Source organism: Aptenodytes patagonicus, chromosome 14 (assembly GCF_965638725.1).
Source record: "Aptenodytes patagonicus chromosome 14, bAptPat1.pri.cur, whole genome shotgun sequence".
NCBI lineage: Eukaryota > Metazoa > Chordata > Aves > Sphenisciformes > Spheniscidae > Aptenodytes > Aptenodytes patagonicus.
The window spans coordinates 16,813,400-16,829,293 of record NC_134962.1 but is presented as its reverse complement, the minus strand read 5'-3'; the positions used below and the strand labels follow the sequence as shown (position 1 = coordinate 16,829,293).

The following is a 15,894-nucleotide window of genomic DNA, read 5'->3' as shown; positions in this document are numbered from 1 at the left end:
ATACAAGGATCATAGGGTGTAACGTAAGATGCAATATGCCACTTGCAGATGGGGCATACCCCACAACAATGTCATACCAGTGATGTCCAACAGTTTGTTCAATTTCTGTTGTCATTCTGGCAGTCCGGCCGGTATTGGGTTTGATAGCAATAGTTTTCGGTATGTAATAGCTTTTTCATGGCTGGTGATTAAGGATGCCAGTTCTTGAATTTGAGAGTATACTGAGTCTATATATCAGGTACCTGAGGAACCGGGAAATCAGATCCCAGCAAGAAGAGATACGGGAGCAATGGGAAAAGGAGAAGGCAGAGACAGGAAGGGAGCACGAGAAGAAGCTGTTTGATATGAAGCAGAAAGTTGCTACCGTGCACGCTCAACAAGAAGAGGAACGAACCAGAGTCGAAAACACCAAGCAAGAGGTAAAGGCTGTGAAAGGAGAATTTGTGTGGTTCTTTGCAAAGCTAGAGCTGTGGGAGATGACTGGATATCGGGCTGTGTGGAGCATGCCCTACATGTTTTCTACATTGAATTTGGTGAGGTGAAAGGCGTGCAGGGCTACCTTTGGGACTAGGAATGAGACCTCTCATAGGAAGCCAGGCAGAAATGTCACCTTTCATTTTAGATTTTTGTGCTGCTATTGTATTCTGGTTTTTCTAAGAGTTACCTCAGAGTATCTTCACTGTTCTCTTAACGGTCTTCTTTTGACGTTTACTGATACGTGTTTATAGCCTTAACTCCATTAAAGACCAAACTGAGTTTGTAGGACTGAATCCCCATGAGGATGGGCTTTTTGTTTGGGGAGGACGGGGAGGGGCGCAGCAGGATTGTTGACAAAAGAAAAATCTTTTTAAAGACTCCTCTGAAATATTTCTGGGCAGTAAAACAGAGGTGTCTTCCGGGCTGTGTTTTAAGTCACTTGCTGGTAAGCTATTTTGTGCCCAGGTCTCCTGTGCCAGAGCAACCCTGCGATACGCTGAGAGTCCTCCTTGTGTCCTACCCAAAGTCCTCTTTATGGAGGCTGCCTAGGGACAGCAGTACCCCCAGCTGTGTCTACAGGTATTGAAATGACAGGGCGGCGCTCAGAGATGACAGTGTATCCCTGTACTGTCAGTACTTCTTTGGTAAAGTCTACTGAATACCTTAAAACCGAAGTAATTTTCACCAAACCTCACTCAGAGTACATGAGTTTTCTGAAAGAGCTGCTAGCTTCAGCCCTCTGGCAGCCTTGTGTTTTCTCTACTGCTAAGTAGGTGCAGAAGTCGCTACTGAAAGACAAACAGGACACAGCGCAAGACGAGGGATACCCTCACCAGCAAGGCGAGACACTTGAGAACTGCCACGCATTCTCCTGTTAGATGACTAAGAGTTTGTTGGAGATTCAGTCGCAGATGGACTGTGGATGGACCATGTTTATACTGCCAATCTCACTTAGGAAGCTGCGTCTCCAAGTGGGCAGATAATGACCTAGGAGACCAGCAGCACAGTGCTTTGAGACCGTGTGAGCCCATGGGTCTTTGAGTCTTGCCACACAAATTTTGTATGGGAAGTTTAAACCCGTCTTCTCTTTGTTTCTGTGCAGGTCCTGCTAGAAAAGGAGCGTGAGAAGAATGCTTTATTAGAGACGCTACTCCAAACGCAGGGAGAGCTAACAGAAGCCTGCCAGCAGCTAGAGCAGCTCAGGCAGGACCTGAAAAAGCAGCAAGAGAATGGGCAGGTAAGTCGTTGACTAGTAGGGTAGGTTGAAAGAACAGGCAGTTGGCAATTGGACGTAAGCTGAGAGAGAGGCTGAGGGCCAGGTAACAGAGTGAGGGCAGTAACAAGGAAATAAAACCTAAGTCCTGGGACTGAGGAGGCAAGGACTACTGCAGGCACTGAAAGCACAGAGCCTGGTAAGCTCCAGAGATCAGCAACAGGAAGGGTGGGTTACAGTGGAACCAGAGCTGGGTAGAAAAGCAGAAAGAAGTGGCTGAATGAATGTGATTTTGAGACAGAAAGAGGAAAAAGCTGAACCCGATGGCAGGTCCCAGTAACTTGCTCTCCATTTGTGTTTACAGAACATCACAGAAGAGCTGCAAGCAGAGCTGCAGCAAACTCGGAGTAAGATCAAGGCAGTGGAGAAGAGGCACAAGGAAGAAATCAAAACCATCAAAGAGGAAAAGAATGTTCTTCTTCAGCAGAGGGATGCTCTGCAAAAACAGGTGACTGAGACAGCAGTAGATACTCTGGTCATCAAACAGGTGGTCTCTCCCCTTCTTGCCTTTCCATTGCAGAGCAGGCTGATGGGGTAGTCCCTCTGACTGCCATCATACTGTGGTCTCCAGCTCAGCTGGTCTGAAGGAGGCTTACTGGTCAGCTGAATCTCAGCTGCTGCCCTGGCCAGATGGGCTGCTCCTTTTGCCTGTTTGCCAGCAATCATCAGAGTGGATTTCTGCTGGCCTGTTACTGCTAGCCTTGTTTTTTAAGGTGGTTTTTCAGATGAACATGGTGACGCACTTAGATTGTTAAACAAGCTGGCTGTATCCATTGTGAATCTGGTACTCTCACGATAGGGTGAAATTTAAAGTTGTCCTTTCCCTTTCCTCACAGTATACGATATGGCTGACGGCGACAAGCTGTAGTCTTTGACTGCTTTGTTATGTTTTACTTGAGGTGGAAGAGTTGACGTCTCAGCTAGCAGCCTCCGAAGGGTCTCTAAAGGAGGAGGCTATGACTCTACATCAAGAGGTGGCGTCTTTGGAAAGGAAACTCGAGAGCACCGAGAAGCAAAGAAAGGATGTCCTGGTGAGGCTGGCAGATGCTGTGAAGGGCCATTTCTTACATATTTTTTGGCCTTCTGTTAGTCATTCTAAGGAGCAACTTTTTTTTGTGGTTTAACTTTTCCAATTGCATTCTCCTGAATAAGTAGGAAAAGATGCCGTAGTCATATACGACTCAGTTACGAATCAGGGTGCTTATTTTCCTCAATTCTGAAGGTTTCTGCCCTTGAAGCTTTAGTCAAAGTAATTTTCAAACTTGTCTCTATTTACATTGCATGGTTTGGGCAATTATTTGTGTCCAAAATTTCTAAACACCTGGATCTGGAAAAAGGGGTGAGAAGACAAAGTTTGCTAATAATAGAAAGCTGTTCAACATTGCCCGTCTGAGAGCAGACAGCGGGGGGAAAAATGAGACATTTGAGAAACAAAAGTGCTGATCCAGCTAAATATGTATGTCTGCAAGGGGAAAACTAGTCCCGATTTGAAACACGGAATGACAGACTGTGACCTGACCATTACTCCTTCGAGAGGGGGACAGTGGCCTTCTAGAGGATGGCACCACGAAAATTCTACGCAGTAGAGGTCCAGGGGGGGAAGTAAATGAAACGTTGGGGTTGTTCTCAAAGAAAAAAAAGGGAAATCACATGTTGGGGTTGTTCTCTCTTCCCTTCCTAATAGAGAGAACATCATCGTGCCACTGTCTAAATCATGCTTAGTCTGGACTTGAAATCCTGGCTGCAGTTCTGGCAGCTCCTCCCCAAAAGAACACCCTAGAGCCAGCAGAGGTTCAGCGAAGGGCAAAAGGGAAGATGGGACCGGCTGAGTAAGCTGGGAAAGACGCAGCCTAAAGAGTGGCGCAGGAAAGGTCTACAACATCCTGAGAGGCAGGGAGAGAGGGGGCAGCAGTCGTTCACTCTCTTGTCCAAGAGATGAACGAGAGACATCTGATGAAGGTAGTGAGAGCCACGCTGCAAGCAAATGACAGGAGGTGGTATATTTACAGCAGAGCAGACCTGTTGAACTCCTTGACGAAGGGTGTTGTAAATACAGCAGGTCTATATGGGGTCAGGAGGAGACTGAGAAAGTTCTCACAAGCTGGAACAGTGCTGGGGTTGGGGAGGGGAGGTATCACCCGACTCTTAGGCTTTCTTCCCTGGGTGTGCACTTACAGGCACCGTTACATACGGGAGACTAGCCTAGACAGTTGAGCCAGTGCAGCTGTTCCTACATGGTCGGTATTTTCCCACTCCTCCATTTACAATGACTCCAAAAATCAGTTATGGACAGAGTTTGATAGATACAGTACAGTTCTCAAATCTTTTTTGAGTGACAGTAGAAAATTTACATCGAACAGGGAAACCAACTGGAGAGCTCGAATTTTCTACTAAAAGCTCCAACTTCAGCCCTTGACTGCCACTGGAGCAGGAGTTCCAATCTAGTATGACAACCAAACATATATAGATGGAATTATTGAACCTCTTCCTCCCTGTTCTGCAGCATGACCGGGACAGACTGCAAGCACTTAAAGAAAAACTGGTATGGGAGAGAAGACTCCTTCAGGAATCAGTCACAGCCTCCGAGACCCGAGCAAATACAGCAACAGATATGAATCACTGCCTTGAACAAGAACTCCAAACTACACTGTCTATCTTAAAAATTAAAAATGAGGAAGTGGAAACGCAGTGGGAGAAAATCCAGACGCTACAGAAAGAGGCAGCAGAGGTAAAAGCTTTGCAGGAGAATCTCACTCGTATGACTGCCATCCTGTCAGAGAGGGAGGGAGAAATGAAGTTATACCAGGAACAGATGAGAATGCTGGAAAAGCAGAAAGAAATGCATAAAACTACTCTCGATCAGGTTATTAAGGACATAACAGAGAAAGAACAGAAGACAGGATCCCAGCAAGAACAGATACAGGAGCTGGAGAAGCAGCAAGAAAAACAAAGGATTGCTGTAAGCAAAATGAACAAAGACCTGGAAGAGAGAGACCGGGAGATCAGATCCCAGCGAGAACAGATACGGGAGCTGGAGAAGCAGCGAGAAATGCAGAGGACTGCTGTCAGCAAGATGAGCAAGGCGCTGGAGGAGAGGGACCAGGAGATCAAATTCCAGGAGGGGAAGATAACGATTCTGGAACAACACGGTACCTCACAAGTGAGAAATCTGCTCGTGGATCTTGATCATATGAAAGGGAACTTGAAGGAGAAAAACATAGAGCTTATGTCTCTGACCCAGCAGATCCAAGAACTGGAAAAGGAGAGAGAACAGGTGAAATCTCTGCACGCAAGCCTTGAACACCTGAGGGCAGTTCTTAAGGACAGAGAGAGTGAGTGTGCTTCTCAAAGGGAGCAGTTCAGGCTCTTCCAGCAGTACAAGGATCAGCGAGAGGGGCACCTGCAAGAGCTTCATGGTAAAGTAGAAAAGATGACACTTGCTTTATCTAAAAAAGATCAAGAGCTTGAGTCACAACAAAAGCAAATCCAGGAAGCTGAAGAAGTCATGGAAGTGCAGTTAAGAACTGTCCGTGACCAACTGGAGCAGACCTTAGAAACCTTGAAAGAAAAGGACAGGCTCATAGACATCCAAAAGCAACAAACACGGAACTATGAGGAAAAAACAGAAGAACGGATGAATGTCTTACAGAGAGACTTAGAACACGCTAAGGCAATACTGAAAGAAAAGGATTTCATGATTGAATCTCAGAAGGAAGTGATTGAGACCTTCCAAAACCAAGAACAGGACTCTGCACAGCAGAAGGAAATTCTGCATCATCTTCAAGTGGCACTAAAGGAACAAGAGCAAGAAATTTTATCCCTTAGAAAACAATGTGAGGCATGCAAGGAAAAGGAGGAGAAGCGTGAAGCTGAGCAAACAAATCTTCAAGCAACAAAACTGACTCTGAAAGAAAGAGAAGAAAAGATAGAGGCTCTGGAGGAGGCTATCTCTAAGCTTCAAGAGCAAAAGGAGGAGGCAGCGATGCAGACTAAAGCCATACTGCAAAAACTAGAATATGCTGAACCTTCTCGAGAAGCTAGAGATCAAGAGAGGGTGTCTTTGCAAGAGCATGCCCAGGACCTTCGAGAGCAGAAGGAGTTAGAAGGCAAGCAGGCCAAGAGCCTACAGCAGGATCTAGACGAAATGAGCCACGCAGTGAAGAACCACCGCTTGGAGTGCCTCAGGCAGACAGAGCAAATGAACACGTTCCAGCCTGGTGAAGAAAGCATGAAAGTAGCACTAACATCATGCCAGAAGCAAGTGAATCTGCTTGAGGAAGCGGTGAGGAAGAGAGATGAAGACAATGAAACTCTTCTGCAAAAACTCCAGCGCCAAGAAGAAGAACTGAAGACCTTGCAGAATCTCCAGCTTAGGCTAACCAAGAAGAATGAAGAGGTTAGACACCACAGAGAGCAAGAGAAGTCTCTTCCGTGTACTGTGCAGTACACAAGTGATCTCGTTAGGTCGTGTAGAGAAGAAATGAGAAAGGCAAAAGCCCAGCTAGAACGCAATCTGGCCGCTGTCGTTAAAGACAACAAAAAAAGCTTTTACAAATATATTAATGACAAGAAGAGAGCCAAGGAGAAGCTCCATCCCTTATTGGATGCGGGGGGGAACATTGTCACCGAGGATGAGGAAAAGGCTGAGGTACTCAATGCCTTCTTTGCCTCAGTCTTTAACAGGCAGACCAGTTATCCTCAGGGTACTCGGCCCCCTGAGCTGGAAGACAGGGACGGCGAGCAGGATGAACCCCCCATAATCCAAGAGGAAGCAGTCAATGACCTGCTACGCCACCTGGACGCTCACAAGTCTATGGGGCCAGATGGGATCCACCCGAGAGTGCTGAGGGAGCTGGCGGAGGTGCTCGCCAAGCCGCTCTCCATCATTTATCAGCAGTCCTGGTTAACGGGGGAGGTCCCGGATGACCGGAGGCTTGCCAATGTGATGCCCATCTACAAGAAGGGCCAGAAGGAGGATCCGGGGAACTACAGGCCTGTCAGCCTGACGTCGGTGCCGGGGAAGATTATGGAGCGGTTCATCTTGAGGGCGCTCACAAGGCATGAGCGGGACAACCAGGGGATCCGGCCTAGCCAGCACGGATTCATGAGAGGCAGGTCCTGCTTGACCAACCTGATCTCCTTCTATGACCAGGTGACCCGCCTAGTGGATGAGGGAAAGGCTGTGGATGTGGTCTACCTGGACTTCAGCAAGGCCTTTGACACCGTCTCCCACAGCATTCTCCTAGAGAAGCTGGCGGCTCACGGCTTAAACAGGTGTACTCTGCGCTGGGTCAAAAACTGGCTGGACGGCCGGGCCCAGAGAGTTGTGGTGAATGGAGTTCAATCCAGTTGGCGGCCGGTCACGAGCGGTGTTCCCCAGGGCTCAGTACTGGGGCCGGTCTTGTTTAATATCTTTATCGATGATCTGGATGAGGGGATTGAGTGCACCCTCAGTAAGTTTGCAGATGACACCAAGTTGGGCGGGAGCGTTGATCTGCTCAAGGGTAGGAAGGCTCTGCAGAGGGACCTGGACAGGCTGGATCGATGGGCCCAGACCAATTGTATGAGGTTCAACAAGGCCAAGTGCCGGGTCCTGCACTTCGGCCACAACAACCCCATGCAGCGCTACAGGCTTGGGGAAGAGTGCCTGGAAAGCTGCCTGTCGGAAAAGGACCTGGGGTGCTGGTTGACAGCCGGCTGAACATGAGCCGGCAGTGTGCCCAGGCGGCCAAGGCGGCCAATGGCATCCTGGCCTGTATCAGAAATAGTGTGGCCAGCAGGAGGAGGGAAGTGATCGTGCCCCTGTACTCGGCACTGGTGAGGCCGCACCTCGAATACTGTGTTCAGTTTTGGGCCCCTCACTACAAGAAGGATGTTGAGGTGCTGGAGCGTGTCCAGAGAAGGGCAACGAGGCTGGTGAGGGGTCTGGAGAACAAGTCTGATGAGGAGCGGCTGAGGGAACTGGGTTGTTTAGCCTGGAGAAAAGGAGACTGAGGGGAGACCTCATTGCTCTCTACAACTACCTGAAAGGAGGTTGTAGTGAGGTGGGTGTTGGTCTCTTCTCCCAAGTAACTAGCGATAGGACGAGAGGCAATGGCCTCAAGTTGCGCCGGGGGGGTTTAGATTGGACGTGAGGAAAAATTTCTTTACTGAAAGAGTGGTTTAACATTGGAACAGGCTACCCAGGGAAGTTGTTGAGTCCCCATCCCTGGAGGTATTTAAAAGACGAGCAGATGAGGCGCTTAGGGACATGGTTTAGTGGGTGGTGGTGTTGGGTCGACGGTTGGACTCGATGATCTTAGAGGTCTTTTCCAACCTCAATGATTCTACGATTCTATGATACTTTTATGGGTCTGGTACACCCCGGTCTCCCTGAGGAGGCGAATCTTCACAGGCGCTCAGGGCGAAATGCATATAATATTTGTATCGGTAGACTACATGATGCTTAGCTCCGGCAAGTGAGCTGAGAATACTGCTGAAGCCATCAAGGTATATCTTAAGGATGTTTTCACCAGGAAGCCTCAGTGTCCGAAGTTCTGTTGCTACAGATAACTAACTGAACCCCCTTCCCCTTGTGACTGACTGTTGCGTCTGCCTGCACCGTGGACCCACTTCAGCAGTTCAACGGAGGTGCTCTGCTCAAAGAATAGTCCTCACCTGGCTGGTTAGGGCACTCCTCTGGGCCTGGGAAACAGCAGAACTGGAACTTGATCTCCCACTTCCTGGGAGATGCTCGTAGCAGCAGCTGGCCACTTCTCCCACTCATACCTCTGGGTTACCTACCAGAGCGTGGGAGGGTTTTTCAGGCTTGCAAGCCCAGTTTCACAAAGGTGCCCTTATTATTTCAGAGAGAAGGTCAGATCTGTCCCTCTCTTCAGTGGTGGTGGTCCCCAGCCTATGCACAGAGTTTGTTGTGAAGTCCCTTTGATGTCTTACTTTCCATGTGCATCTCCTCCACTCCAGAGCAGGCAGAGGGCAACATGCCAGAGCTGCTGTGGCTGCACTGCACTGCAAACCTAACAGGAGGTGAGAGCAGCTGGGTCTCTCCCACCAAAAAGCCCAGCAGGCAGAGCTCCGTGTTGTCAGGAAAGAATAGAATCTGAGGCGTTTCAAGGCCTCAGCAGTCCTGTAAGGCTCATTTTCCCCCCTGGGCTTTGTTCATCAGGTTATGCTCTGCTCCTCTGTGAAATGCTCTGAAGTTAGGAAAAATGAGAGTTTGCTCCCTTTTCATGTGCTAGCTGTCACGTTTTTAAGCTGGATCGCAACAGAACAGTTCTTCAGTACCTTGTGTAACCAGTAGCCCTCCTGCTGAGGAAAAAGCACGTGGAACTAAGGTGTCGGTAGCCCGAATCTCTCTTTTGAGAAAAAGAGTTGGGTTACTACACCCTGTAGGAACCTCTCTCCTTAATATACATGTAATGTCTCGGTGTTGTACACGTGAATGGTATGCCAGAAAGAAACTCGGAACTGTTGATAATCTGAGTTTGGTTCAGGGTGACTCTGGGAACCTGTTACTTCCCATTCCACAACGACAAAGTGTTGTGCGTATATAATATCCTGCAGCTAAAACATAAAAACTACGATAAAAAGCCTTCAAGCTTTTTCCATTTCTTAAGATGAATTATTTGGCTGTATCTAGAAATCTGGTTTGAGGGACAAAGGCTTTCAAACCAGTGATTTCCAGAACTGTGAATCTGGAATTTTTTCAAGCATTATCTCCACAGAAAATAGTTTAAGAGGTTGCCATTTCAGAACTCAGCAGCATTATAATCCCTCAGCTTTTGCAATAAGCTGAAGGCTTTCTATTGGCTAGGAACTAGTTTTAGATACGACAGCCACAAACCTCAACATTCTTCTTTTACTAGGCAAAAGAAGTCTTCCCGACGGGAAGCGTGTGCGTCTTCCCCGACGTCCGCAGATGGTCCTAACAGCGTGGGCTTGCCTGAGCTCGGCCTTTTGCCTCTTTCAGGTGTCCCTTCTGCAGACGCAGCTGGCACAGGAGCGAAAATACAAGCAGGACTATATTGAGTGCTGCGCCAAGACCAGCCAGGAGCTGTCAGACCTTCACCAAGAGCTGTCTTACTCCTTAGCAGCTGTGGTCAGGGAGCCCAGAGCTGCTGTTCTGGAAGCAGAGACTCGGAAGCTGGATCGGTCTCTGAACGTTAACTTGGCACTAATATCTCTGGACCATCAGTCTCCTGAGAGACAGCCGTTGCATTCAACTGCCAGATCCCCCAGAAGCGATGACCTGAGGTAACAGGACCAGCGTACAACAAAAGGCCTCAGCAGGAGCCAAGTCGGGGACCTGCTGTACCAGGTGAACTGTGGCAGGGGGCTTGCTTCAAGCACGAGTCCTGAAGTAAGATAAAAGTGCAGAGGACAGCGTTCACCAGCAGGTTCCCCAGCAGAAGCAGCAGAAGGTGGGACAAAACCGGTGCTGGCTTGTGTGGATGGGGTGAGTCGTAGGCCTGGAAAAGCCTACGGTGAACCTGAGGTGAACCTGAGGAGCAGGTAAAATGTCTTCCTTTTCCAAAGCACTCCATCACAGCATGCCTCGTCAGTCTCCACACAGCCCTCCACATTAGGTTGTTCCTGTCAGTTTCTGTACTGTATACAAAGACTTGTTGTCTGGTTTTATTTCTTCAATACACTTATTTCTCCAAAACACTGCTCAGGCTCTGAGCAGAAATCTCCTTGCAATGATGTCCTGTTGCTCCTCTGCTTTCTTCAGCAGCTGCTCCAGGTGGGCTTTCTCGGCACAGAGCTCTTCATTTGTTCTTCTACACAAGTTCAGCTTCTCCTGGTCAGAGATCTTTGCTCTCTCCATCCCGTCCACTTTTCCTGACAGAACTTCATTCTCTTGCTCCAGCTACAATCACAGAGGCACAGAGGAAATAAAATACAGTAAGAGTTACTATGAAGAAGGTTTGGCTTGGACAGGAAAAAGACCAACATTTCCATACTCAGTCAGTCATACTGTCGGAAGGCAAGAAGCCTGAGCAGAAGCAGCAGCTGGAGACGAACACCTGGCAAGATCTTTGGCAACTCTGCTCACCTGCAGCACAAGTTTGTTCAGTTGCGCTTTATCCAGTGCAAGAGCTTCACTGATACCGCTCGTGTTCGCTGTTGCAACACGTAGTTCAGCTATTTCAGCACTCAGCTAATAAGCTGAGCCCCTGTCAACTCTGCTACCGACCGCTCTGCCTGGAGAGACAAAAGAGAACAATTTCTGTGACCTGAGATGAGGAATGAATAGCAACACATTCTAAAACATCTAATAATGACGAGAACTGAGATAAAATATGAGCAAAGTCTGTGCTGCAGAAATACCTCTAGTAATAAAGTGCTCAGCCTCCAATGGTCAGCTGAGAAGAACACAGCATCTCCTTACTCAGGAACCAGCCAAGAGGGAAAGCACAGTAGAAGTCTGTCTTTTATAGACACAACAGGAGTCAAACATTATCAATTCTTGAGTCTTCCAGTTAGGTATACTGGAACTGTCAATATGGATGGATAAAAATTGAATTAACCCAGCAGAGCCTGACCTTTCTCTTCAGTTATCTAAAGACAGAAAAACACCCTCCCTCAGTTTCCAAATTACGTTTCCTTCCGGGCCTGGGGATTATGACAAACCAAAAGGAAAGCAAATTCGTATTTAATGACTGTGCACAACAACTTTCATCTAGGATGGGTACATATGTATAAATACAGAACCAACATCAAAAGAACATGAGACCAAAGGTTACATAAAAGCATAGAAAAACATCCACGCAAACAACAGTAAGTGAAGCGAAATAAATCTCACGGGGATTTAACATTCATGCAGGCAGAAACAAAAAGTAGAAAGGACAAAATAACTTTTTTCTTACAAGTGGACAAACTTTTTTTTTTTTAAACACAGTTTCAGTTTTTCAGCATTTCCAGTGTTTCTTGTTCCTTCAGACACATGAATATTGCATAAAGACAGGGAGGAGAACGTGTGTTAAAACAAGTGAAATGTCCGACACTTTGCAAAAAAAAGATTATCAGGAGACCATCAGAGGTCCTTTGGGCGTAAAGATTACCATGGTATAAGGATATTTAAGAAATAATTCTGGGGTCACATAAGATTTGGGTAATGCATTTTTTTCTGAGAAAGCCTGAGATCTTAGGGGCTTGATTTTCTATGAAAAACCCTGAGGACATTTAGAATACCAAACACAAATGAAATGCGGTTTGAATCTTACTTCAGCAGATGTTACCCTACAATGAGATAACACACTTGCATCTCTTACGAGCATGAGATTCATAGGCTACCTGTTTCAAAACTTTGATTCCCATTAGTCAATATACGGGTCTGCCTTAAAACACATATACGTACCATATTGCCAATAAATAACTCAGAATATCCAAACGTGGTTGGTAACTAAGAAAACCTGACGTTCAGTAACTCTTAAGAAGGACCTTCACGAGGCTTACCCACTCGCACAGTATTTAAAAGTGAAAAAAATTGGAGAGCAATTGCTGATAATCTGATTTCGGTGGCTACCCATTAGCATTCTCCTGATTAGGAAGGTAACTGAATTTAGTTAATGTTAGCAAACTTGTATGTAACTTCCATCTTTTTTTTCCTAGTCTAAACAGGACCTCTGGTCTTCTCTGTCTTAATGGAAGGACTTCTGCCAAGCCAAAGACAAAGAATCAAGGCTCATGGATGTGAGAAATGGGATGAACTCCTCTGGGCGAGGCTGCTCCCTGCCTTTTACCTGTATTCCTCTCACATTCAGCTGGTGCTGTCAAACCTCACCTTATGATGAGTATTAGAATCTATAAAGCATTATTTCAGGCAAATGATTTCTGGGGACAAAATATGAGTATGCAAGAACACAAGCATAGGCAAGGAGAGAGAACTGTGTATGGAAAAGGAAGCCCCAACAAGAAATGAATAATCCCTGAAAAATAAGACTTCCTCCGGGACACATCTATCCTAGGGCAGCTACTCAAACAAAATAAAAAGGACACGAAGACTGAGCTACACGCAACTAAAGCTAACATAACTAAACAGAAATATAATTGCACCTTATGCAGTGCTGGTTCTGGTTTGCATGTGTGTTAGCCCCGTGTCTCCTCTTACTTCTTATTCTACTTTCTGAAAAAAGCAATTTCAACTTGCTTCTACCCAGGAGAGAAGTTACAGTTTTGAAGATGTTAACACCAAGCACACGGCAAAAGTTCAGAAGCTCAGATCAGAGTTACATTTACGGTCACATTTACAAAGTGCTTCTGAATAGGACCCTTCGCACTGTCACAAAGACGCCTGTGCAGATTCCCTAGCTGGAGATCTATTAAACAACAGTAACCCTCAGGATAAGGAGAGAGTAACAGCGCAAGAAACTGAAAGGCTGGTGTGCTAGCTTCAGTATTTGAATAGCACCATAAGTACGGACTCGCGACTAACCATCAGTTGTACAAACGTGGTACAGCTACTCCAACATGAGGCAAGGAGAGGGGTGCAAGGGAACTTTCCGTAGTACTGACATTCTTGCTCACCCCCCCATTCTCTACCGATTCAAGTCAGTAGGGAATAGAAGGCAGGAGCAAAAATACTGTGAGTCATCACAGCTTTGTGCCAAATAGGTCTAGTGAAATTATTATTTTTATTGGAACGTTAATGTGGTTTATGATGATAACAGTTTGGAATATTCAGTCTTCTCTTAGACTTTCAACTTTATCCTGCGTGACATTCTGTTAAGCGTATTAATAGGACTGAGCATTAACGTAGACCTTATTAAAGGGATCAAAAATCACATGCACAGACGTTCTTATGTGGAATTATCATCCAAACGGGATACTTCCAGGGGAGCTCACAGAGCTTTGACCAATACTGGTCAAGATCTTTATCTGTAACTAAAGGGGTGTCCTGGTTTCAGCTGCGATAGAGTTAATTTTCTTCCTAGTGGCTGGTACAGTGCTGCGTTTTGGATTTAGGATGAGAATAATGTTGATAACACGCCGATGTTTTAGTTGTTGCTAAGTAGTGCTTACACTAGTCAAGGACTTTTCAGCTTCTCATGCCCTGCCAGTGAGAAGCTGGGAGGGGGCACAGCCAGGACAGCTGACCCAAACTGGCCAAAGGGATATTCCATACCATGTGATGTATATAAACTGGGGGGAGTTAGCCGGGGGGCGGCGACTGCTGCTCGGGAACTGGCTGGGCATCGGTCGGCGGGTGGTGAGCAACTGCATTATGCATCACTTATTTTGTATACTCTTTTATCATTATTATCATTATCATTATTTTCCCTTCCTTTTCTGTCCTGTCAAACGTCTTTATCTCAACCCGTGAATTTTACTTCTTATTCCCGATTCTCTCCCTGATGCCACTGGGTGGGGGGCAGTGAGCGAACGGCTGTGTGGTGTTTAGCTGCCTGCCGGGTTAAACCACAACAGTCCTTTTGGCACCCAACGTGGGGCACGAAGGATTGAAATAATGACAGACCAGAGCGTGTTAAGGCAAACTTGTTATAAGCATTCATTACCTTGGTTTAACGGTCGCCATTGGTCACAATGTTGATTGATTTACTCTCAAAGTTGTCGTGCTTGCTCTCCAAGTTGTGTTATGTAACACCTTACTTGCTGTATATGTTCCCTGTTGGGCTGTTTATCACCTCTGGGAGCTGGGTCAAGGATATCATTTTGCTGCACTGCGTAACACTACTGGTTTATGATGTGATAAGATTTTTGGTCGTGAGACTGATTTTTGTATTTGTACTTTCATACACTTGGACTCGGCATTGCCGTCATCTCCGTACCTCAGGAGCCACTTTTCGGAAACTATTAATAATTACACCTTTTACCTTTTCTCCTCGGGGAACCAATCTGTGGGGGAGATGGGGGCGGACACTTTCCCCTGCTCCTTCACCTTCCCTTTCTCAGGCCTTCTTTCTGTAAATTAAAAAAAAAAAAAAAAAAAGATTACGAAGAAAGGTTATACTGAGGCAGAAAACAGTCTCAGCTTCACGTACGAAAAAAAGACCAGGCTCTGAGCTGTCCATTTCCCTCGGGGGTCAGGGAAGACTCCTCGGTTGTTGGTTGGTGCCATGAAAACATTGCCCAGGAAAAGGTTGGACAAAACAAAAAAAGCGGGGGGGGGGGAGGGGGATCAAATGTTACAAATAACTAGGAAAGCAAGAGAGAACAAAAGGAAGAAAATCATTATGCCACTGCCTACGTCATGCTTAGCCTGGATCTTAATCCTGGGTGCAGTCTTGTACCTCCAGACAGAGCTGAACTGAAAGAGGTTCAGAGAAATCTAGCAAGGAAGCTCAGGGGTCAAATGGCTTCCACAAAGGACCATCTGCGTAAGCTGGGACTCTTCAGCGGGGGAAAGGCATGGCCTGTAGGCTGGCCCAGGAAACGTCTACGACATCCTGAGAGGCAGGGAGAGAGCCCGGGCAGCGACCATTCACTCTTTTCCAACAGAGGAACAAGGGCCATCAGATACAGCTAGTGGGAGCAAGCAAGGGAGGGGAGGTGTTTTTTCTTACAGCAGAGCAGGCCTGCTGAACGCCTTGCAACAGGGTGTTGTAAATGCAAACTGTTTACATGGGTTCATGGCGAGATGGGAAAAGTACCTGAAAAGAGAGCCACTGAGGACTCTCAATAGACCGTAACAGATGCCGGAGATCCCGAGAGCCGAAAACAGTTGCACATGGAGAAAAGTATTAGGAGCCTTTATTCCTCACTATTTAACGTGACAGAATTCCCAGAAAGCGGAAAGTTTGTCTGCCCATCATCCCTCCTCCTGCTCCTTTTCACTGTCCTCAAAACACTAATATTCCTAACTCTGCCTCCAAAAGGTCTGCAGTTACTATATAGTCCCTTCTGGTTTTTACCTGTATTTTCCCCAGTGTAAGCCCTTCATTTTTCAATTCAGTTGTGCAAGACTTCCGGGGCACACGCAATTAGAGAGCTATCCTGACCTCACCCCCTCCTCCATGTACACAAAGTACTTGCTCTCAGGACGGCCAGCTTGCATTCACGCCTATTGCAGAGAACAGGTGCAATGCAGAGATGCTTCTCGTTAACGTAGATACATGCTGTGAAGTTGTAAATCCTGGCTGTAGTAAGGTTGCTGTTGTCATGCTAGTTTAAGCACATAAAGC

General features: G+C 46.7%; 2 protein-coding genes across 4 annotated transcripts in view; one reads left to right on the top strand and one right to left on the bottom strand.

Moving 5' to 3' along the window:
- Positions 1-127: 127 nt before the first annotated feature.
- LOC143167229 (uncharacterized) lies at positions 128-9,678 on the top strand. Its single transcript, XM_076352422.1, has 6 exons — positions 128-419; positions 1,580-1,714; positions 2,055-2,198; positions 2,650-2,781; positions 4,254-6,611; positions 9,616-9,678. Exons 1-6 carry the CDS (start codon positions 195-197, stop codon positions 9,676-9,678), a joined length of 3,057 nt encoding a protein of 1,018 aa, XP_076208537.1. The 5' UTR covers positions 128-194.
- LOC143167046 (uncharacterized) overlaps positions 9,595-15,894 on the bottom strand; it is a 32,840-nt gene continuing 26,540 nt past the window's right edge. For 2 of the 3 annotated variants that reach the window (XM_076352064.1, XM_076352067.1), the window contains 4 exons: positions 14,587-14,674; positions 11,081-11,247; positions 10,806-10,954; positions 9,595-10,619 (listed from right to left, as the gene is read on the bottom strand). In XM_076352064.1, coding sequence (XP_076208179.1) covers positions 14,648-14,674 — 27 coding nt within the window. In that variant the 3' untranslated portion in view covers positions 9,595-10,619; positions 10,806-10,954; positions 11,081-11,247; positions 14,587-14,647. The remainder of the gene's footprint in view (positions 10,620-10,805; positions 10,955-11,080; positions 11,248-14,586; positions 14,675-15,894) is intronic. The other variant, XM_076352063.1, reaches the window with a different exon arrangement.